Source organism: Terrapene carolina, unplaced genomic scaffold (genome assembly GCF_002925995.2).
Source record: "Terrapene carolina triunguis isolate 2854851 unplaced genomic scaffold, T_m_triunguis-2.0 Scaffold97, whole genome shotgun sequence".
Lineage (NCBI taxonomy): Eukaryota > Metazoa > Chordata > Testudines > Emydidae > Terrapene > Terrapene triunguis.
The window spans coordinates 4,749,216-4,772,012 of record NW_020664448.1 but is presented as its reverse complement, the minus strand read 5'-3'; the positions used below and the strand labels follow the sequence as shown (position 1 = coordinate 4,772,012).

The 22,797-nt window shown below is 39.8% G+C and overlaps 1 protein-coding gene across 2 annotated transcripts in view; it reads left to right on the top strand.

Moving 5' to 3' along the window:
• The window catches only part of RSF1 (remodeling and spacing factor 1), a 127,774-nt gene that overhangs the window by 53,451 nt on the left and 51,526 nt on the right, over window positions 1–22,797 (top strand). For both annotated transcript variants that reach the window (XM_026651580.1, XM_026651578.2), the window contains exons 4-9: window positions 2,328–2,533; window positions 6,889–7,043; window positions 10,488–12,247; window positions 14,294–14,497; window positions 19,612–19,716; window positions 21,808–21,887. In XM_026651580.1, coding sequence (XP_026507365.1) covers window positions 2,328–2,533; window positions 6,889–7,043; window positions 10,488–12,247; window positions 14,294–14,497; window positions 19,612–19,716; window positions 21,808–21,887 — 2,510 coding nt within the window. The remainder of the gene's footprint in view (window positions 1–2,327; window positions 2,534–6,888; window positions 7,044–10,487; window positions 12,248–14,293; window positions 14,498–19,611; window positions 19,717–21,807; window positions 21,888–22,797) is intronic.

Sequence of the window (22,797 nt, the reverse complement as noted above, 5' to 3'; positions counted from 1 at the left end):
TTATCTTAAGTGCAAAGGTGAGAGATGGGGCTCATCTTCAGCTTTTCAGCTCATGAGACGAGGCAGGAGTATAGAATCATAGAATATCAGGGTTGGAAGGGACCTCAAGAGGTCATCTAGTCCAACCCCCTGCTCAAAGCAGGACCAATTCCCAACTAAATCATCCCAGCCAGGGCTTTGTCAAGCCGGGCCTTAAAAACCTCCAAGGAAGGAGACTCCACCACCTCCCTAGGTAACGCATTCCAGTGCTTCACCACCCTCCTAGTGAAATAGTGTTTCCTAATATCCAACCTGGACCTCCCCCACTGCAACTTGAGACCATTGCTCCTTGTTCTGTCATCTGCCACCACTGAGAACAGCCGAGCTCCATCCTCTTTGGAACCCCCCTTCAGGTAGTTGAAAGCTGCTATCAAATCCCCCCTCATTCTTCTCTTCTGGACACTAAACAATCCCAGTTCCCTCAGCCTCTCCTCATAAGTCATGTGCTCCAGACCCCTAATCATTTTTGTTGCCCTCCGCTGGACTCTTTCCAATTTTTCCACATCCTTCTTGTAGTGTGGGGCCCAAAACTGGACACAGTATTCCAGATGAGGCCTCACCAATGTCGAATAAAGGGGAATGATCACGTCCCTCGATCTGCTGGCAATGCCCCTACTTATACAGCCCAAAATGCCGTTAGCCTTCTTGGCAACAAGAGCACACTGTTGACTCATATCCAGCTTCTCGTCCACTGTGACCCCTAGGTCCTTTTCTGCAGAACTGCTACCTAGCCATTCGGTCCCTAGTCTGTAGCAGTGCACGGGATTCTTCCGTCCTAAGTGCAGGACTCTGCACTTATCCTTGTTGAACCTCATCAGGTTTTTTTTGGCCCAATCCTCTAATTTGTCGAGGTCCCTCTGTATCCGATCCCTACCCTCTAGTGTATCTACCACGCCTCCTAGTTTAGTGTCATCTGCAAACTTGCTGAGAGTGCAGTCCACACCATCCTCCAGATCATTAATAAAGATATTAAACAAAACCGGCCCCAGAACCGACCCTTGGGGCACTCCGCTTGAAACCGGCTGCCAACTAGACATGGAGCCATTGATCACTACCCGTTGAGCCCGACGATCTAGCCAGCTTTCTATCCACCTTACAGTCCATTCATCCAGCCCATACTTCTTTAACTTGGCGGCAAGAATACTGTGGGAGACTGTATCAAAAGCTTTGCTAAAGTCAAGGAATAACACATCCACTGCTTTCCCCTCATCCACAGAGCCAGTTATCTCATCATAGAAGGCAATTAGGTTAGTCAGGCACGACTTCCCCTTGGTGAATCCATGCTGACTGTTGGTGATCACTTTCCTCTCCTCTAAGTGTTTCATAATTGATTCCTTGAGGACCTGTTCCATGATTTTTCCAGGGACTGAGGTGAGGCTGACTGGCCTGTAGTTCCCTGGATCCTCCTCCTTCCCTTTTTTGAGTAATGAGTCTCATGTGTGATGGCTTAAATTACATGGAGTTTTACTGTAGACTAATATACTAAATAAATAATATCCATTGTTTAGCTAGGCCATTCACAAAAGGAAGCTTCCCATGTACATTGATTTCAGATGTATATAAAATACAGAGGTTAGAGTTTCAATGGCTACTTTTAAAAGAGGAAACAGAAACACCACGCTCTGCATGTATGCTTTGGTGGTGGCTTGCTTTCATCCTGCTGTAGTAGCTGTTGGCGTGTTTACTACAATAGAACCTCAGCCTTGCGAACAGCAGAGTTACGAACCGACCAGTTAACCACACACCTCATTTGGCATTGGAAGTACACAATCAGACAGCAGCAGAGACAAAAAAGAAAGAAAGCAAACACAGTACAGTACTATGTTAAATGTAAACTACAAAAAAACAAACAAACCTGGAAAGCAGCATTTTTCTTCTGCATAGTAAAGTTTCAAAGCTGTATTAAGACAATGTTCAGTTGTAAACTTTTGAAAGAACAACCATAACATTTTGTTCAGAGTTACGAACAACCTCCATTCCCGAGGTGTTCGTAACTCTGAGGTTCTACTGCACAGTAAAGATGCTTAATTCTCCTCTGATTAAAGTTTACTGTTGAACAGATTTAACATCATTCTAAATGGCCACTAACAAGAATTAAAAACTAATCTTTGATTTACCAAAAGAGTATAATCTGGAGAGGCCTATGCATTGGATCCTCCTCTCTCTAGTTAAGTCACAAAGCCAATAAAGGCAGGTTTAAAAAGAGAACCCAAAACACACAAATAAGGTTTTTTTGGTCGTATCTTGGTGTTTTAAAAAAAATCTTTCTACATTGCAATTTTTTTCAGTACCTCTGTGAGTGTCAGTTTGATGACAATCTAAAATTTAAGAATATCATTAATGAAGAGGATGCTGATGCTATGCGTCTCCAGCCAATTGGTCGAGACAAGGATGGTCTAATGTATTGGTACCAGCTGGATCAAGAACATAATGTGAGAATGTACGTAGAAGAACAGGATGACCAGGATGGGTCTTCTTGGAAATGCATTGTCAGGTAATTTTGTTCTTTATTTTCTTGTTTATAACTGCAAATTTTAAATGTGATTATCTGTGTCTATGAAGTTCAGATGTTGAATTCAATAAGTATCCTCTTTTCAGAGAGCAGTATTCCTGTCAATTTAATTATCTGTCTTCAGACATACACAGTAGGGAAAAGCACATGCACAACTATGATTTATGAAAAAAACAGCTTGCTGGTTTGTAGGATAATAGCCAATGCATATTTCATTTTATGGTTTATAAGAGAAACACCATCTAGAGTTTAAAGATCACGGTGGATATATGGCAGTAGGATCAGGAGGAGAATTGTGCCCTCTGGAGAATGGTCCCACTATGTCCTGACAATGTGCTAGTGAGGTAAATAGAAAGGAGCATAAACTCTGCCAAATTAAGTGTAAAAATGTAATAAGAAAAGCCAAAGAGGAGTTTGAAGAATGGCTAGTCAAAAACTCAAAAGGTAATAACAAAATGTTTTTTAAGTACATCAGAAGCAGGAAGCCTGCTAAACAACCAGTGGGGCCCCTGGATGATCGAGATACAAAAGGAGCGCTTAAAGATGATAAAATCTTGGCGGAGAAACTAAATGGATTCTTTGCTTCAGTCTTCACGGCTGAGGATGTTAGGGAGATTCCCAAACCTGAGCCGGCTTTTGTAGGTGACAAATCTGAGGAACTGTCACAGATTGAAGTGTCACTAGAGGAGGTTTTGGAATTAATTGTTAAACTTAACATTAACAAGTCACCGGGACCAGATGGCATTCACCCAAGAGTTCTGAAAGAACTCAAATGTGAAGTTGCGGAAATATTAACTATGGTTTGTAACCTGTCCTTTAAATCGGCTTCTGTACCCAATGACTGGAAGATAGCTAATGTAACGCCAATATTTAAAAAGGGCTCTAGAGGTGATCCCAGCAATTACAGACCAGTAAGTCTAACATCAGTACCGGTCAAATTAGTTGAAACAATAGTAAAGAATAAAATTGTCAGACACATAGAAGAACATAAATTGTTGGGCAAAAGTCAACATGGTTTCTGTAAAGGGAAATAGTCTCTTACTAATCTATTAGAGTTCTTTGAAGGGGTCAACAAACATGTGGACAAGGGGGATCCAGTGGACATAGTATACTTAGATTTCCAGAAAGCCTTTGACAAGGTCCCTCACCAAAGGCTCTTACGTAAATTAAGTTGTCATGGGATAAAAGGCAAGGTCCTTTCATGGATTGAGAACTGGTTAAAAGACAGGGAACAAAGGGTAGGAATAAATGTAAATTCTCAGAATGGAGAGGGGTAACTAGTGGTGTTCCCCAAGAGTCAGTCCTAGGACCAATCCTATTCAACATATTCATAAATGATCTGGAGAAAGGGGTAAAAAGTGAGGTGGCAAAGTTTGCAGATGATACTAAACTGCTCAAGACAGTTAAGACCAAAGCAGACTGTGAAGAACTTCAAAAAGATCTCACAAAACTAAGTGATTGGGCAACAAAATGGCAAATGAAATTTAATGTGGATAAATGTAAAGTAATGCACATTGGAAAAAATAACCCCAACTATACATACAATATGATGGGGGCTAATTTAGCTACAGCGAATCAGGAAAAAGGTCTTGGAGTCATCGTGGATAGTTCTCTGAAGATGTCCACACAGTGTGCAGCGGCAGTCAAAAAAGCAAACAGGATGTTAGGAATCATTAAAAAGGGGATAGAGAATAAGAAGGAGAATATCTTATTGCCCTTATATAAATCGATGGTATGCCCACATCTTGAATATTGCGTACAGATGTGGTCTCCTCATCTCAAAAAAGATATACTGGCATTAGAAAAGGTTCAGAGAAGGACAACTAAAATGATTAGGGGTTTGGAACGGGTCCCATATGAGGCGAGATTAAAGAGGCTAAGACTTTTCAGCTTGGAAAAGAGGAGACTAAGGGAGGGGATATGATAGAGGTATATAAGATCATGAATGATATGGAGAAAGTAGATAAGGAAAAGTTATTTACTTATTCCCATAATACAAGAACTAGGGGCCACCAAATGAAATTAATGGGCAGCAGGTTTAAAACAAATAAAAGGAAGTTCTTCACACAGTGCATAGTCAACTTGTGGAACTCCTTGCCTGAGGAGGTTGTGAAGGCTAGGACTATAACAGGGTTTAAAAGAGAACAGGATAAATTCATGGAGGTTAAGTCCATTAATGGCTATTAGCCAGGATGGGTAAGGAATGGTGTCCCTAGCCTCTGTTTGTCAGAGGGTGGAGATGGACGGCAGGAGAGAGATGACTTGATCATTACCTGTTAGGTTCACTCCCTCTGGGGCACCTGGCATTGGCCACTGTCAGCAGACAGGATACTGGGCTAGATGGACCTTTGGTCTGACCCAGCACGGCCGTTCTTATGTTCTAGGGAACATGGAGGAAGACTGTTAATTCTCTAACCTCTTACGCTATCAGTCACAAATTAGTAATGGACAACATTATGCTCTCATTAGAATTGCAGGGTTGAGTTCTAGGCTCATAGAATGCAAAATAATTACTTAATCTAGTACAGGAAGCCAAACACAAGAACCTTCTGAAGTAGAACTCAGATCCTGGATGACTAATGATTGAGTTACAGTGTGCTAGTAACTGCTGAAATGCAGGGGCTCACTGCTCCTCTGAGTTTCAGTGAGCTCTAGCAGTTTAGCCTGGTGACCTTTTCTTGATCTTCTATACTCAAATTAATTCCTTTCATCATTCTTATTAAAATGAAGGAAAGTGTTTTTGTACTATGTAAATATTTCATTTTCTAACATGTACCTGATTGAACTAACCTCGTTATCTCCATACTGATTTATACCTGCCTCTGGAAATTTCCATTACTTGCGTCTGATGAAGTGGGCATTCACCCACGAAAGCTTATGCTCCAATACTTGTTAGTCTTAAAGGTGCCACAGGACCCTCTGTTGCTTTTTACAGATTCAGACTAACATGGCTACCCCTCTGTTACTTAACATGTACCTTGTGTACTGTGGCATATTTTCCAAGGAAGAGTCTTTTAATTTTGAATTTATTTATGTAAAATTTTCAAATGACGGATTTTTAATATATTCTCATGTAGAACCTTTATTTTAAAAAAATCTAGTCAATTCCAAATGTTTTTAAAGCTGGACTCTGATCAAAAGAGAATCGGCATTGAGTAAAATGGTAAACAAACATGGTGAAAGAGATCTCATAAATGCCAAATACCGTCTGTAATTTAAATGATGTGTGTGTATATAGCTATAGCTTTAGCAATTAGTTGTTGAACAAAAAGTCAATTCTCAGTGGGTTACATAACATGACCAGTGTTACCACTTAAGGAGATTTTAGTAGCTGCTTTGTGTAAATAAAGTAAACACAACAAACCAAATCAGCCAAAAGGTAAACTAGGCTCGCCTTGCATCATGCCCCTGTAGACTGCCAAGAGAAAGAGAGGCCAAAAAGCAAAGTAGGATAGGTTTATGCCGAGAGAGCCCTGGCACCATGTGTCTCCTGCTGGTGAAACACAGTAATTGTCTCTGAGATCTGAAGTGGGTTTAAAACCACCAAACTCTCCATGCTAAACTTGCGCATGCTTCAAGGCTTTGGTTTTTTGTGTGTGTAAAACCGAAATTCCTATCCAAAACAACTTGCTAGGTATTTACTTGAGAGCAGAAATATGAGAGCCCTGACTTCTAATCCTACAGTGCAGCATTGCATCCATTTAACCAGCTCTCAAAGCAGGTTGTCTGTTACTGCTCTCTGCTTCCTTACTTAAACGTTTAAATTGGTAACTTTATTTTACTTGATTGAGCATTAATTTCCCCCCATAATCTCTGCATCAGTATAATTAATTTTAAATGTTCAAATTTTCTAGCCTTCTGTGTATTGTTTAGAGTGGGATTTTTGAAAGTACTTAAGTGCTTTTTAAAAATCCACTTTTAAATAATATTATTGCTCTTCTGTTTCATGAGTGCTACACTACAAGGCCTTTCAATGAGGGAATCTGATAATTGCTAAGGAAAACAAATGGGCATTGATGATGATAGATTAATAATTACAAAACTAATGAACAATAGACGCTCAGATCCAAAGCAGGATGTCTGGAGCTTATGGGTTGTTGAGGCCACTCAGAAGGGTCAGCAAGGTAGTTTTAGTTTTACTACAGATAAAATGGCAAGTCGTTTAATCACTAACTGATGGCTATTCTGATTGGATAAAGCCGATCCACTGGTCTTATAGTTTGTAATGCAGCATTCATTTAAGCAGGTGATGTTGTTTTTTGTTTTAGATGGATGGCTTTGGGGAGAGCCAGTAAAGAGCTTTATCAGACAACTTATTTCTTTTCTTTGTCATCCAGAAACCGAAATGAGCTAGCTGAGACGCTTGAGCTTTTGAAAGCACAAATCGATCCTGCACTGTTGAAAAAGAACAACCAGCAGGACAGCTCATCACGTGAAAGCCCTAGCATAGAAGATGAAGATAGCAAAAAGGAGGAAGAAATATCTCCACCAGGTTTTCTACCCTCTTTTTACCACGCTTTAGACATTGTGCTGCGTCATATCAAAATGTTAAACTTCCCGAAAAATGAGACGATTAGAATAGGCCTGTTGTTTTTTTTTTAATTATTTTTTAAGCTAAAATTCTCTGATCCATGTATCAAGGATACATTTTAAACCTTTTCACACATCTTAAAATTCAAAATAATTTGGGTGTGTACTCAGTTTACTTTTTAAAAAAAAAAAAAATTCCAACAAATTACATATACAACTTTCCATTCTTTTAAAAAAATGTAACTTTGTTTTTGTGGTATTTTGTGTAACACCATTGACACTTGACATTTGCTTTCCTATCCCCATCTTTCTTTCATTTGTCATGCATTAGGTTTCAACCCAGCCTCACGTTTCTAATGGACATGAAACTCCTTCCACCCCCCAAATTTGTGTAGTGGTATAAGTGATGTCAAACACCATACCCATAGTTGTGTTGACATTGTCTTTGGCTTTGGCTTTGTATCACAAAATATGGATTTTTCTTCACTTTAGTAACCTATGCTTTAAAATCAAGAGCAACACATGAGTTCAAGATAGTTTTAAATTGTTGGATTTAAGTACAGTATTGTCAGGTATCTTAATAATCCCAATGAAGATCTGTGATGAGCTTTGTTTGATAACAAGCCCTTAACTGTGCACATTTTATTTTTCTCACCAGTGAAGAAACATTACTTCATTCCTTACTGCTTTGACACTGCATATTTCTGATATGTTGCCTAACATATTTGATGTGTTGGGTTTTTAATAGGTATCAGTTAATGTTAAATGCTTCTCCTTGTAGTAAAAGACCTAATTTTTCAGGTTCAAAGCAATTAAAGGCCTGTCTCCCCTGAGGAATCTGGTTTTAAAATTGGTTTGCATTTTGGGGGGGAAATTTCCACAATGGGGACAAGGCTTTCAGGATCACATTGTGCCTTCCGTTACACCCATGCCAATCGTATTAAAGATAGTGAGTGTTATAGGTGTAACTGTGGGCAGAATTTGGCCCAGAGTTCTGGCCTACAAGAGGAAGTATTGCTGTTTCATTGACATTCGATGCATGTTCTTCCAAAGAACTGGTGAAGGGAAGAAGCAATTAATACAATGATATAATATTGTGAGGTGCTGTAGAAACAGGGAAGAAATCTTATTGGACAATTAACTGTATCATTGCTAATATCAATAATTAATACAGAGTATGATCTGTATTGGTTGATATAAGTTTAATATAACTAAGATATTTGACAATGGCTAAAGTTGTAATTACATTGCAAATAAGAGATGATCAAATCTCCCCAATACTACAGAGTTAATTTCAAGCAATGGTCTTGAAATTGGTTCAGTAAAAACTGGTCAGACCAGTTTAAGCTACCTAAACTCAGGGCTATGCTTTGGCTCTAACTGATTGATTTAAAAGTCTGTTTAGCTGAACCAGTTTTAAAACAGTTCTCCAGTATAGACAAGCCAATCATGAGACAAGACAGCACGGTACACCAATCCATCAAAGTTCGCTAACGTCACTACTCATGTTAGGCTAGCATCTGATATGCATTGCTTGTAGAATTTCTAGTGCTAGACAATGGGTTTGTGTCTATACCAGACAATGGAATTACTTGTAGCTGGTTTAGGTACAAACAGTTCAGCACTTAAACCATTCCAGTTGCACAGCCCTCTGGTACCTATCGCACAATCCAAGTAATACTTTCAGAAACCGTATGTTCTGGGAGATCGTGAAATAACATCCTACCCCGGAATGTACTGTTTGTTTGTCCATATCTATACCGGCACTAAATTATTCCATACTAAAACAGTTTAAACGGAACCACTTCTTAAATCTGCTGAAAGTCTACTCTACTCAAATGATGTTTTGAGAGCTTGTAAACAGCTGAAGCCCTCTTTGTGAGTGGATGTGAATGCTTCGATGTAGGGAACTAAATCAGTTCTTAGAATGGGGAATTTGTCCAGCATAGACAAGGATTAGAACGGCGGCTGCCCTCTAATGCTAGAAGCTTGAGGGAGAGGCATAGCCAAGGGAAAAGCGTTGCAAAAGAAAGAGGTCAAAGACAGGGGAAGAGGAAGCGGGAAAAGAGTAGACACAGAAAATGTATCCTACTCTTCTCTCTGGTAAGCACTGCCTTCAAGAAAGCCACTTGCAGCATTGAGAAGTTACAGGGGAAACCAGAGTGTAAATCATCTAAGTAAGGAGGAAAAAATGGGTCTGGACCCTTTGAAATATTGTCCCTGGTTTTGCATTCATGGGGAGTTGACTTCTCTCTCTGACTTCTGAAACTAACTAAATTGGGTTTGGTTTTTCTTTCAAAGTGCCTTGAGTTTCTCCTCACCAATTTTTTTTTCCTTCTATACACTGTTTTCTTGTTTCCTGTTTGAATGTGAGTTAAGCTAGCTCTTGGATTCCCCTTCTTCATTTAGAACTAAACCAGCATTTTGGGAAGCTTTTATCTGGGAAAGGACTTAAGTTAGTGCAGGGGGAAAGTAATAACTTGGTGCTGGGATTTACTGCATTTTGGAATAGCAAGAGCCTTTCAAGTGTTGGAAGATCACACTGCAGAATATGTAGTGCTATTACATCTCATTTTTTGTTGACTTGTATCACACACCTACTGGAAATTGTATCTCAACTTCTGTGCAAAGACCATACCATCTAACTCGGTAGATCTGCTCCCTGCAGTTTTCTCTTATGTACTTGTACTCTGCACTTATTTTGTACGTGTTGGTCCCGTTGAAGTCAACGGGACGTGTGTGTGAAATGAATGCAGAATGTTATTTATTATTTGTATTGTGGTAGCACATAGGAGACCCAGTCATGGACCATGGCCCCGCTAGAGTGCAACAAATCTGGGTGAATTTTGGTTCAGGACATAGTATTGCAGCTTTTCCTCTTCTCTCTGAAACAGAAAAAAATAATAAGCAAACCCTTCTGAAAATATCAATGTGTATAAACAAGAGTGTGGTTTGGATGTGGACACTTCACTTGAAATTCTAGTATAAGGAATTCCGTAAAACATTTTGTCATAGTGAAATAATGCAAACTGTCAAGTCAGACTTCTTTTAAAAACTAGTGTTACAGACCTCGTGCTTAGATTTTATGTACACACTTTTAGAAAAAAATTACTAAAATTGATTAGGGAGCTAAAAGGTCAGCATAAAAAAGATAGATCTGGGGCTCTGCTGATATTCTCTGTTAAGTTTAGAATTATCTCTGGTTTTTAGTTGAACTGAACTGCCATTCTGTCCCATTCTTTAGCTAATATTTGTCAATCAGACGGCAAATGCCAGTGTTAGGCCAAATCCTTAATTTCATTAGAGAGGACTCATTTTGATTGTTGTAGGATGCATCTTTAGCTTTATTTTTTTTATCCTAGAATTCATCTGGTTATGTTATATTATTTTGTTTCTATTTTAACAGGAAATGAATTAAAAATAAAAGAAGAAGAGGAGAACATGGAGGAACAGTCAAAGGAATTGGAAAGCCTTCCTCCACCTACAGTTCCAGCAGATGAAAACATGATGAAAATGGAGAAGGTGGAAGAAAAGGAAATTATAAAACTGCCAGTCATAGTAAAGTTAGAAAAACCTTCAGAAAACAGTGAGGAAAAGCAGATTACCAAAGAAGAAAATGATTCCTTTAAAGAAAATGTCAAGCCTGTTAAAGCAGAAGTGAAGGAAAATAAAGTAGAACCAAAAGATTTAAAAGAAGTAAAAAGCAGCACAGATAAAATAACAGTACATGAGCCTGAGAGATTAGAGTTTTGTGTCAATGTCAAAACCCCTCAAGAAGTTGTGGAGAAATCTGCAGAAGAAAGTGAGAAACTTAAAAATGACCAGCAGGCAAAGATACCACTGAAAAAGCGAGAGATCAAGCTGACAGATGACTATGACAGTCCAATAAAGGGGTCCTTGTGTAAATGTGTTACTCCAACAAAGGATGTCTTGAAAGAGGAAGGAAAACCAGAGGAGGAGGGTTTTAGACGAGTCCCTACAATCACTGCTTTATGTCCTGATGGGAAATTGCTAGTAAATGGAGAGGTTAGCAGTGAAAAAGTCGCCCAAAATGTCACCCAAAATAATAAGTCAGAACATTCCATTAGCACAAAGGAAGACAGCAGCAGCTCATCGAAGGAGAAAAATTGCATAAGTGGGGGGAAAATATCAGACTCTTTAAACTCTGTTAGCAAAATTGTGAAAACATGTGAAGATGAGAAAAATGTGCCTACCAACAAAGAGGTAGCTGCTACGGTCTCTGAGGTTTCTAATCAGAAAGTGCCTTTAAAGGAGGAATCTAGTCTTATGGAAAATGAGTCCCTCGACAGTATGACTTCTGAGGTGGCAATGGAGGACTCGTGGAAAGCAGGATACTGCCCCAAGAAACCTGAAGAGAAATTAGCTTTGAAAACCAGGAAGGACAGACGACCACCACTCAAAGAATGTTTAGAAAAGCTGGAAAAGTCCATGAAGACATCCACTCCTAAGGAGCCACCCAAGCTTGATCTAACAGATGAAGAGGGTTTGAAAAGTAATAATGAACTGGAGAAGAAATCTGACTCTCCAAAAGCAGGTGAAACACCTCCATCGTCTATTCCTCCTGTTCCTTCCGAGAAATCTGCTTTAGAAAAAGAGGGCTCAGATTCCAAAAACATACTTCCTGATGAAAGCAAAGTTCCGGAAGGATCAGATTCAGAAAAACAAAAGGAGGAATTTGAAGCTCCCCAGACAGAACCAGATAAACAAGATAATGCCCAAACCTCTAATATAGAGGAGTCTTCAGAGACTAAAAAGGAATCTGCAGTACAAAAAAGCAAATTTAAATATAAACTGGTTTCTGAAGAGAACATCTGTGTAACAGATAACAAGGAAATAACCTCCGAGAGGCAGAAGGAAGGGATCAAGTTAACCATCAGGATCTCCAGTAGAAAGAAAAAGCCTGATCCACCTCCAAAGACTCAGGACACCGAGCAGAAGGAAGAGGAGGAAGTCAATGTTGGTCGCACTTTAAGGAGGTCTCCAAGAATATCTAAACCTACTCCAAAAGTGGTGGAGACTCGGGATCAGAAAACTGACAAAAAACGAGGTGAAGAAGAGGAGGAGAAACTGGCAGTGCTGCAAAAGCAAGACCGAAGAGAGGATGTGAAAAAACAAGAGAAGGAGTCCAATTCTAAAGTGAGCAAGGTAACACCATTATAGTGCACAGGAGGAGATGGTTGTTTTCGATCTAAGGAAAACACATTTGTGGAGGAATGTTGAGAAACATGCCATTATGGTTAATTTATGCATGTTACTAGTCCAGTAACTTCTTTAGGTCAGTGACTGATCTGAAAACAGCCCCCAGGAGAGTGCGAATAGCTATTAACATCATAATTTGTAAGTGTCAGAATTCTTACGTTGAACCTGGTTTTAGAATAACTAGTGCAAATTATTTTATTTTCTAGAGGAGCGTATCCTTATTAATCAAACCTTCAGGATGCTTTAAATCCTATAGGTCGGATGCTTTAACCATGAATAAGATGCTGAAGATTGACTGTGTGATGTATATGCTGATGCTTGGTCAATTTGATGATGATGGCGGATAGATGGCAATAGGAAAAATGTTAGAGTAAAGTAGTAATATGTAGAATTTAACAGGAGTTTTGTTCTTGAGAGTAGCTGAACCACTTTTAGAGGGATTATGAGGGAATTTCTTATCTAGGCTGAATGTAGGTTTTATTTTGGGTTCAGAAAGTTGTTTTGCATGAGAAGTTTGTCTTTCAGGCACAGTTTTAAAGTTTTTATAGAGTAGAAATGATAGTGAGCTTGCAGGTAGAAGACATGTACAGCCTGCTATTAGCCATGCTGTGACTCTATTTTCTTTTTGACCTGTATGCCTTCCTGAAAAGCTAATTAAAATACATTTAAAAAACAGGAAGATAGAGGCAATATTTTTCTTTTTAAAAGTGTCCTTGGTAAAAGGACAGTGTCAACTTGAAATCTAGTTAATTTCAAAAATGAATAACTAGTTTTTTTTTTCAGGTGCTATTCCTCTTCTGAATCCCCTTACTAGCTTTCGTAGTTCTACAAACACCTTTTTCTCTGTTTAAAAAAAGTTTTTTTTCTCTCTTCTGTTGGGGAGTGAATAACCTTCACAAACAAAATGAGAAATTGACCTTATAGGGGACAGGTGAAACTGTTCTATAGTAAGTGCTGTCAAATGCCTTACATAAAGTGCAAATTACTGAGATTTTTTTCATCTTTCAGTTCTGGTAATAATAGGTGCTACAAGTAACAATATGTTAAAATTGAAACAAGTATGGTCTTAAATGGACATAGCTTTTGAAAGACTTAATGATCTAAATATGTGTAGTGAGATGCAAAAATTAATATAATAGAGAATTTGGGGCCTGGTCTCCTTGTATAGAACATACACATGCACACAGTCCTCCCAGACATCTCCAACCCCACAGGCAGAGAGAACGCTTAATGATGACAGCAATTTATCTCTTACAATATGATGATTCTAAAAGTAAAATAAAAGTCACATTCTGTCATTTGTTTTTCTAAAAGGAAGCAATGAGAGAAATATATTCTCTTTGGATTGAGGAAAGGCAGTTTTAAAATAAGGTTTATTGTACTCTGGAGGGGAAAAGTTTACGTGTTAAAGTTCTCATGTTCACTATGCAAAATTACCTTGTCAAAGTAGAAATTTTAGATTTTGATAGCTCAACAAAGGAGTGGAGTCACATTCTAAAGCTTCGTCTTCACGTCTTTTAAACCTCACCTGAAGCATTTTCTTTGCCTGTACCTCTTAATTTCCTTTTTTCCTTTAGTTGTAATTAGTTCTGTAAGGATTTTTGTACTCAATGAAAGATCTACTCATTGAAGCTGCTCTATGAGGGGAGAGGGATAGCTCAGTGGTTTGAGCATTGGCCTGCTAAACCCAAGGTTGTGAGTTCAATCCTTGAGGGGGCCATTAGGGATCTAGGACAAAAATCTGTCTGGGGATTGGTCCTGCTTTGAGTAGGGGGTTGGACTGGATGACCTCCTGGGGTCCCTACCAACCCTGGTATTCTATGATCATGCTACATTTTCCTGTAGCTGTTCTGATTGAAATGAATCAGTTCATTTTAGAGAACATTTACTCAAACTTAAAAGTGTGATGGTCTTTTTAACTTAGAAAACCCACAGTGTAAATGACAAGGCAATGTAAGAGCCTTTTGCTGCGTTTTATCTTTGGACCACTAGGTCACACCGAGAAACAAAGTGCGGTGGACAGGAACTCGAACACGTGGCAGGTGGAGATATTCAAGTAATGAAGACAGCGAGGAGTCTGAGACCGAAGAAAACTCTGAGGAGGAATCTGAGGGGGGAGAGGAAGAAGAGGAACCTGCACCTGCTGATGATGATGAACCATGCAAGAAGTGTGGCCTTCCCAATCACCCTGAGCTAGTATGTTCTTGATCTACAAAATAGTGTGATGGGAAAAAACTTCCATTAATCACCCTGAAAGTGATGGTTTTTTAGACTAGTAATGTGTAAAACATCGCTATTTCTGCCATGAGAGAGCTTTCTTCTGAGAGATGAATGGTATTTTATGATCAACAATCCCTCCCTGGGAAAAGCGATGGGGCAGGTTTAATAGGTGGCAACAGGAAGGGGACATGGATAAGACTGCAATATGTCCACTAGTCATCTTAATACAAACAGGCTTTTAATGCTGTGGGTATGCCCTGATGGCTTGGGGCTAAGATGAAATCTGCTTCCAGCATGGCCCCCCTCACATCGCTTGTCCTGTCTGCTTCCAGTCTGGATCTTGCTGACTGACATGATGGTGGCCGGAGGAGGAGGAGGCAGGATTCAGAATCCAGCTTGATCTCTTCAGCCTTCCCCAACATTTACTCTCTCTCCCTTCCTCCTACCAGTTCTGAGTCTCATGTTGGGAAAAGGGAGGGTGTATGAGACAGATGATTATTCCTGGAGCAATTCTGCGCCAAAAAACTAAAAGTTCTGCACACAATATTTTAAAATCCTGCATATGTTATTTATTTGTCAAAATAATACAATATAATCATGCCAGTTTCAATTAGTTTGGTGATTTATTTCAAAATACCTGTCAACAAGTGTGTGTGTAACAATACAGACAACAAAAAAGATTCAGGAAATGTTTTTTTGACAAATAGATTTCTTACAAGTCATATTAATACAGAACTTTGAGTAATAATTCATTTAAACTACAATATAGAAACATATTTCCCGCACCCCTCAGAAGTAATGCAAAGGCTTAGGGAGTCAGGGATAATGGAGGACCTGAAGGAGAGGGAAGTAATTGCTGGGAAGGAGCCTGGGAGTGAATCTGGGGGGTTGTTGCGCGGGAGGAGAGTGTTATGGAGTTAGGGTCTGCATGGGGGAGGCTCCCCATCTAACCTTAGTCTCTCCCATTCAGTCAGGCACATCTGCCCCTGTCCCCATGCAGAGGTGATGCATGGGGGGAGGGAGGGAGGGCAACCCTCTCTCCCCCTCCCCCCCCCGCCCCGATTGCTCAGCCACATGGTGTGGCCAGGCCCCCTCCCTGTGGAGCAGCTGAGCTGGCGAGCTGTGCCAGGCAGAGAGAGACAGGAGAAACCGCTGGAAGCTGTGGGGTGGGGCTGCTGCTTTAACTCTGCTGGGGAAAGCAGGAGGAATAGCTAGGAGCTGCAGAGAGGGGCTGCTGCTTTCTGGGACGGGCGGGGTCCAGCTTTCCTGAAGGGGGGGGCTACCTGGGGAGCGAGTGACTTGAGCTGTTCTGGGGTTGTGGCCCCCCCCCCCGCCACTATCAGCAGGTCTGGGTCATCTCTGTCCCCATGTGTCCCTGCACCCCCACTCAGCCATGCCTCCTCCCCATCCGTCCCTGTACCCCCATCTGGCCTTGCATCCCTACTCCCATTCAGCCCCTGCCCTAGTCTGTCTCCATCCACTGGCCCTTCTGAACCCCATTCTGAGACCACCCCAGCAGCACCTTGTGCCCCACTCTGTCCCCCTATATCCCGTGCCTCCTCCCCTGGCCCCGCGGGCAGGGCACTGTGAGGAATGCAGCCCCTCTCCCACCCTATCAGCTGCTGACTGCTGCAGCTGGTGAGCCAGCCGCCCTCTGTTCTGGTGCCATAGCAGCCTTTGGTGGCAAAAGGCATAACTGCAGAGCCTCTCCAGCAGAATGTATTTTCTGCAGAGGAAAAAAAACCCTGTATGGGACATGAATTCTGTGCGTGCGCAGTGGTGCAGAATTCCCCCAGGAGTAGATCATTCTCTGGCCTCCTTATTGGGCAACAGCTAGCTTTTAACCTTCATTGTGTGATGTTTTTGATCCCTTTGACATCACAGGCAGAGAATTGGGACCATTTACTTGGAACCAAGAGGGAAGAGTGCAAGTTCGTTTCACCCCCTAGGATGTCTTATCTTTTATAGTGTATACTCTATTATGTTTGTACATATCACCATGAAGATCTGACTTGGTTGAGGCCTCTAGGTTACTAGAACATAACATAAGAATGGGCATAGTGGGTCAGACCAAAGGTCCATCTAGCCCAGTATCCTGTCTTCTGACAGTGGCCAATGCCAGGTGCTTCAGAGGGAATGAACGGAACAGGTAATCATCAAGTGATCCATCCCGTCACCCATTCCCAGCTTCTGGCAAACAGAGGCTAGGGACACCATCCCTGCCCATCCTGGCTAATAACCATTGATGGACCTCCATGAATTTATCTTCTTTTTTGAACCCTACTACTGTAATATAAATGAATAAATCACACACACACACACACACACACACTATTCTAAACGAACATTAAGGTTGCAAAGTCAAGCAGCTCAGAAGTTAGGAAAAGGCAAAATTAAGGTTCCCATGCAATCTTAATTGAGCCCCTTTGTACATATGCATTATGGGAGAGTCTTAATTACATGATCATATATTATTTTTCCGCAGGCCCCTTACCTCATTCAGTGTACAGGATGGATGGTGCTCAATTAATGAGCAGCTATTCAATATTTTGTTTTAACCTCCATTGTTCAATATATGCACCCTATTCAAACCCTGTTCGGAAAACAGAATTATTAATTTCCTCATGGACTTTCTATGGCACTCAGACTATATTATATCTGAGTGTTTCACAAATGTTCATTTATTTTCAGAACACCTCTTGTTAGGAAAGGGGCTGTTATTATCACCATTTTATAGATGGGGAGCTAAGGCACAGAGTACTTAAGGTCAAAAGTGTCCACTAATTTGGGGTTTCCAATTTCAGACTTCAGCACCTGATTTTTCAGAGTATGTAGCATTATATGGTGCTTTGTGTTTAAAGCACAATTGTGTCTGTCAGTACTCGGCACATCTGCAAATCAGAACCCAGGATCTCAAATTAGGCATGCCGAGGATGAGAAGCGCACAGTTAGTGGCCGCCTGTTAAAAGTTGGGTTGAAGTGGCTTGCAGAGCATCACAAAGGAACTCTATGGCAGAAACCGGGATAGAAACCAGTTTTTTACAACAGACTTATATAGCTTTAACCATGAAATCATCCTTTCTCTTCCTGTAGTCCCCTTCCTCATTCACTACACACCTTCCAAGTTCTGCAACAAATGAGGCAGGGATCCTGTGAAAAATAAATATGTAACTAAAGACTTTATCATAAATACAAGAGTAGCAAATTAAAGTTTCCTAGGCAACCCCTAATTCTGGCATTTTCTAACTTTTGAGTACTTGCCTTCACAGCCTTAATTTTCCTCTAATGTCACTTTTTGGCATGTAATAGTCACTTTAATTGCAGACTGAAGTCAGAACACTTTTTCTCCATGATAAACTGAATAAAAAGAAACGATCAGACTTCTCACCCGGTTCACTCTGCTTTATTTTTAAAAATCAGTTCGGATATTTATGAAGTAAGTGCACAATCATGTAGTTTGAAAACTACTTGCGGCCCAGTATAAAAAACAAGTGTTCAGAAATCATCCCGCTTGGTGCCATTTAATGTATAATAAAGTCCAGGCCCATAAAGGTCCAGACCCAGAATTTAAACATTAAAAACATCTTTTATATGAAATTTTAAATAAGACAATTATGACATATCCTGAATGTAAAACCCCATGCCGTTTGGTGATGAAACATTGGGTTTTACATTCTGGGTATGTCCTTTGGAATAATAAGGGTGGATTACTTTTCCCCCCCTAAATAAGCTATGGGGCAACAATCTGTGCCTTTTTTAGAGGTCATTACTTTTTCTCTAACTCTTATGACATGGGGTTTACTGTGCGTGTGCATTAAAGGAAAACTCCAGGGCAATATATGATCCTCTGATGATTACTTAAATAATTCACCAAAAACTGGGTCTTATATATAACAAAGAATTAATTAAATAGGAAGCTGCAATACGGGGTATCTGAGAATGCAGGGTAGGACTTGAGAGAAACAGAGAACCCACTTGTGTGGATAGGAAAGGAAATGTAAGGGGTAAATTTTCAGAAAAGCCACTGCTATGTTCAGCTTTGAAAGTTCTTGCTCTTCCATGTGGAATCAGCAACCTAGTCTCAATCTGCATCATATGTCTGGAGTGCTTGCTGAGATGTATCATCATTTGCAGCTTCATCTGAGGCCATTCTCATTTGTGAAGGTAATGTGACAAGTGTTTCCTAAAAACTGTTCTAGAGATCCATTTTGCATAAGTATATGTTCATATGCAGTAAATTAACTATTTAAGGATCATAACTTATCACTGGAGTTTTCCTTTATATTTTTTCAATATTGTAAGATGCTGAATATTACAATATTTTAAATGGAATGGAATTCATAAGAAAAGCATAGCCTGAATATCCGTGAAGACTTCCTGACATCGAGTTTCTTTAGAAGTGGCATTATCTGCTCAGTGAAGTGCTGAAAACCCCATTGCTTGAGATGCTTACCACTAAATTGAACAAAGGACTGATAGATGACTATTCTCTATAGCATTTTATCTCTAATTTCTACAGTTCTGCTTTAACAACACTTGCCACTCATCTTTAACATTTATATTTATCCGGCAAATCATAATGCTCACTCATGCCATTAATCCACAAAGTAAGCGTTCTTTTAGTTATGTGACAGACATGCCAGCATGGTTGAGACCACTTTAGTAGCTCCTTGAATGAATTGCGTACTCCAGTGGATGTGCACACAATTCACATCAACTTTGCCATCTCCTGTTTGATGGAAAAGAGGCATCTAGGGTTTTACTCTGATAAATCAATATGCATTTTAACAGCTTCCTAATTCTGTGTTCTCCTATGATTCTAGACAATCCAGATAGGGTTTGTTTGTGTCTGTACACATGATAAACAATCCAGAGTTAAGGCTGAACATCCTGGTACATCAACTGTTCCATGAAAAGACATGTTTTGTCTTTCCATAAAACCCTAGAAATAAGTGATTTTGGAGGTTCTGAAGTTTGTACGGATCAGAATATTTATGCAGTTGTTTCAGCACTGCCTAGAAAATAGCTTTAGAACTTGTTACCTGCCAAGAGGTGCAAACTGATGCTAATCTTTTACTTTGTTTCCACAGATTCTGTTGTGTGACTCTTGTGACAGTGGATACCACACAGCCTGCCTTCGACCCCCATTGATGATAATCCCAGATGGAGAGTGGTTCTGCCCACCTTGCCAACATGTATGCTTTCTAGTTGACTAGTTTTCATCTCTGCTAGATGTTGTGGAGAATCATTGTTTGATTAACAAACTATTTCTGGTAACCATCTTTCTCAATTAAAAAATAACCTCTCATTTGGGATGCATTGCCTCAACCATCCCCCTGCTCTGTTATTAAACCAAGCTGGAGATAACCTTTTCCTCACGCTTTTTTCTTTTTTTCGTTATTAGTAGATGGCTATTGTACTGCTTAACAGAATCAGTTCTTTCCTACCTTTGCAAAGGTTACATCAAGGAAACAGTAGAATTGGAAATATTCATTCTCTTAATTTTTCCTGTAAGAAAGACTGAATGTGGGAAGTGCAGCGCTAGTCAAGGAAGCAGGAGCTCTGGTTGAAACCCACTTCCCTCCCCAGACCTACTGGTTGGAACATGCAGCCAGTTGCCTGTAACAAGCCAGCAGGAGCATGTTTGTGATCTGCCAGTCGGTCTCTGCTGAGAGCGAGTGCTGTCACTGCCTAGCAGCAGGCAAATTTCAGTGCTTCCTCTAATGAGGCTAGATGCTACTAAAAAGTATTTCAGTGCAAACATATGGCTGGCCTTCATGTGAAATAGAAGATGCAAAAATAGTGAGTTCTTCAGTGTAGATGCCTGGAGTTTTAAAGGCCGTAGTGTGACTAATACTTTTCCTGCTGCAGTGATTGGGGAAGAATTAGGCACATTAGAGAGGCAGCCTAGAGGATCTCATACCCCATCTTTGCTTCCAAAACAGCTAGATCACTTGCATGTCACAAAGCAGGGCTGCTGCTGTGCAAAAGATCCTGATCAGTGATGATGTATAGTTTGTATTGTGCATCAAAATTTGCCTGTTTCTGTGGTCTTAAGTATTTTTTTAATTTAAATAATTATTGGGTTGAGAGTGTAAGAATTTTTTCTTTACAAATGAAGTTAGAAGTGCTACTCGTACCTGATTATATATAAAGCACCTCCCCACCAAGGTGCTAAGGGCACTGTTGACTAATTCCTAGTAAGTACATAATAAGAAAAAAAAAACCACCTAAAACTACAAAAAAGACCAACGGAAAGTATATGATGGGAGAGGAAGAATGGATGGGAGAGAACAAATCACATCTTCAAAAGAGAAGTTTTAAATGTGATCAAAGGGGAAAAGTTCTACAGTGATTGCAATAAAAACACTTTTGGGGAGAACTTTTGCACATGTAACAAGTGTAATGGGAAAAGGCAGGTCTCCTGCTGAGAGACCAAAGCAAGTTCTTCTCATAGGGGCCACTTACTTGTAACAAAGATCTAAGACATAATGTTAGAATCCCTACAAAGCAAGTGATATATCTGTGAATAATAGCCACCTACATGATGACTTGATTATTATCTTGATATTAGATGTGGATATAAGGTCTTATATCATACAAAACATTTTATTTTTTTTATAATAATCAATAAATGGAAACTTAGTGCTATGTGTTTTCCAATGAAATAATAAAAATTAAAGTTTACAATCTAAAAAGATAAACAATAAATGAAGTGTGGGAAAGAGGACTAAAACACACTATGTATGTATGTATATAAATAAAATAAAATACAAACTACCTCCCAGTTACCTTTCTGCTAACTATACAGATTTTAAAATAAAAAAACAGGGAATCATTTAGAAGTATGTTTATTCTAAACACTCATCTTTAATACATGCACTGGGCAGACTGCTTTCTACAATAGATACCACTCATTGGAAGGGTTTATCTCTCTAGCAAAATGTATTGAAATTTGTGCCAAAGTGTACCTTAAATTTAGAAGACTGAACCTTCACTACATGCCATGTTCTTGCCGAGTGGGTATTCCAACAGAAGTAATATTGTGTTGCTACACCACTAAAGTCTCTGGCAGAGATTAAATTAACATAATAATCTTAGGCCATATACAGGGAAATGCAAAGAAAACTAGGAATTTAGTTTTAAGTATTCCACATGTAGACACTTATCCCTATTCCAGAGATCACTAAGGCAAATGTGAAAACGGTGCATTAAGTGTCTGAATAAACTGATGAATGAAGGTATTTGTTTATGCAAGAAACTGATACTGTGTATTATCCCCTCAGAAATTACTCTGTGAGAAGTTAGAAGAACAATTGCAAGATCTGGATGTTGTCTTGAAAAAGAAGGAGCGGGCAGAGCGAAGGTACTGAAACCTAGTTGGTTGTGTTCACAAACTGCTCACAGTGAGTTGCTAGGCAAAGAGGCGGAAGTAATTGATCAAGCGTTAAATGGACCTGGATAAGTATGTTAATGAGACCTTGAGCTGATAAGTTTGTTTTTGATTAATACCCACGAACTTCCTATTAATCAGGGAGTTTACTGCTGGCAGCAAATCTGGAGATGCTTACAAGAGAGTAAAACAGAAGTCCAGTAGTTAAAGATGAGGGGATGGTGTTTACCAAGGTTCAGTCATGGCTTCTGAACATGGTTTGGTCCTGCCTACACTTGCAGTTAAATAATTTTCAGCACTGGTTCATCTGCACCCTTTGCTAAGACAGTCAGCAATGTGTAAATTTCCTAGTGTAGGCAAGTTCTGAATCACCTGACTTGGCTACAGAAGTTTCTAATGTAATGTGCCTTACAGACTTCTGTTGCCTTTTTCACCTAGATTAGTCTGAAACTTCATCTACACTACAGGATCACACTATTGCATGTTACAGTAGTCTCAAGTTGTAACTTGAGATATAGCTCAGTGTCCATCCTAGCAGTCATCCTGGTTAGTGTAAATCAACACTGTGTGTCCACAAACAGAATTTCTTCCAACTGTTGCAGTAACAGTGCATTGTGCATAGCAGTCCCACAGTTCCCAGCACAGATATCTGAAACAGGTTTGTGAGTAGCAATCCACAGTTGGGAGAGGCGCAGTAGTTCTTAAAACATTAATTGTGTGCCTTTAAAAATTAACTTTAACACATGCACAGTAAAGAAATTTTGATTCTCTTTTTATTTACGATATTGTATGTGGTTCAAGTCAGAGCCATGGCTTTCTGTTTTGTCTGTTTTTATAAAATGGGTTTTGTATTAAAGTTATATTAATGCAATATTAACAGTTG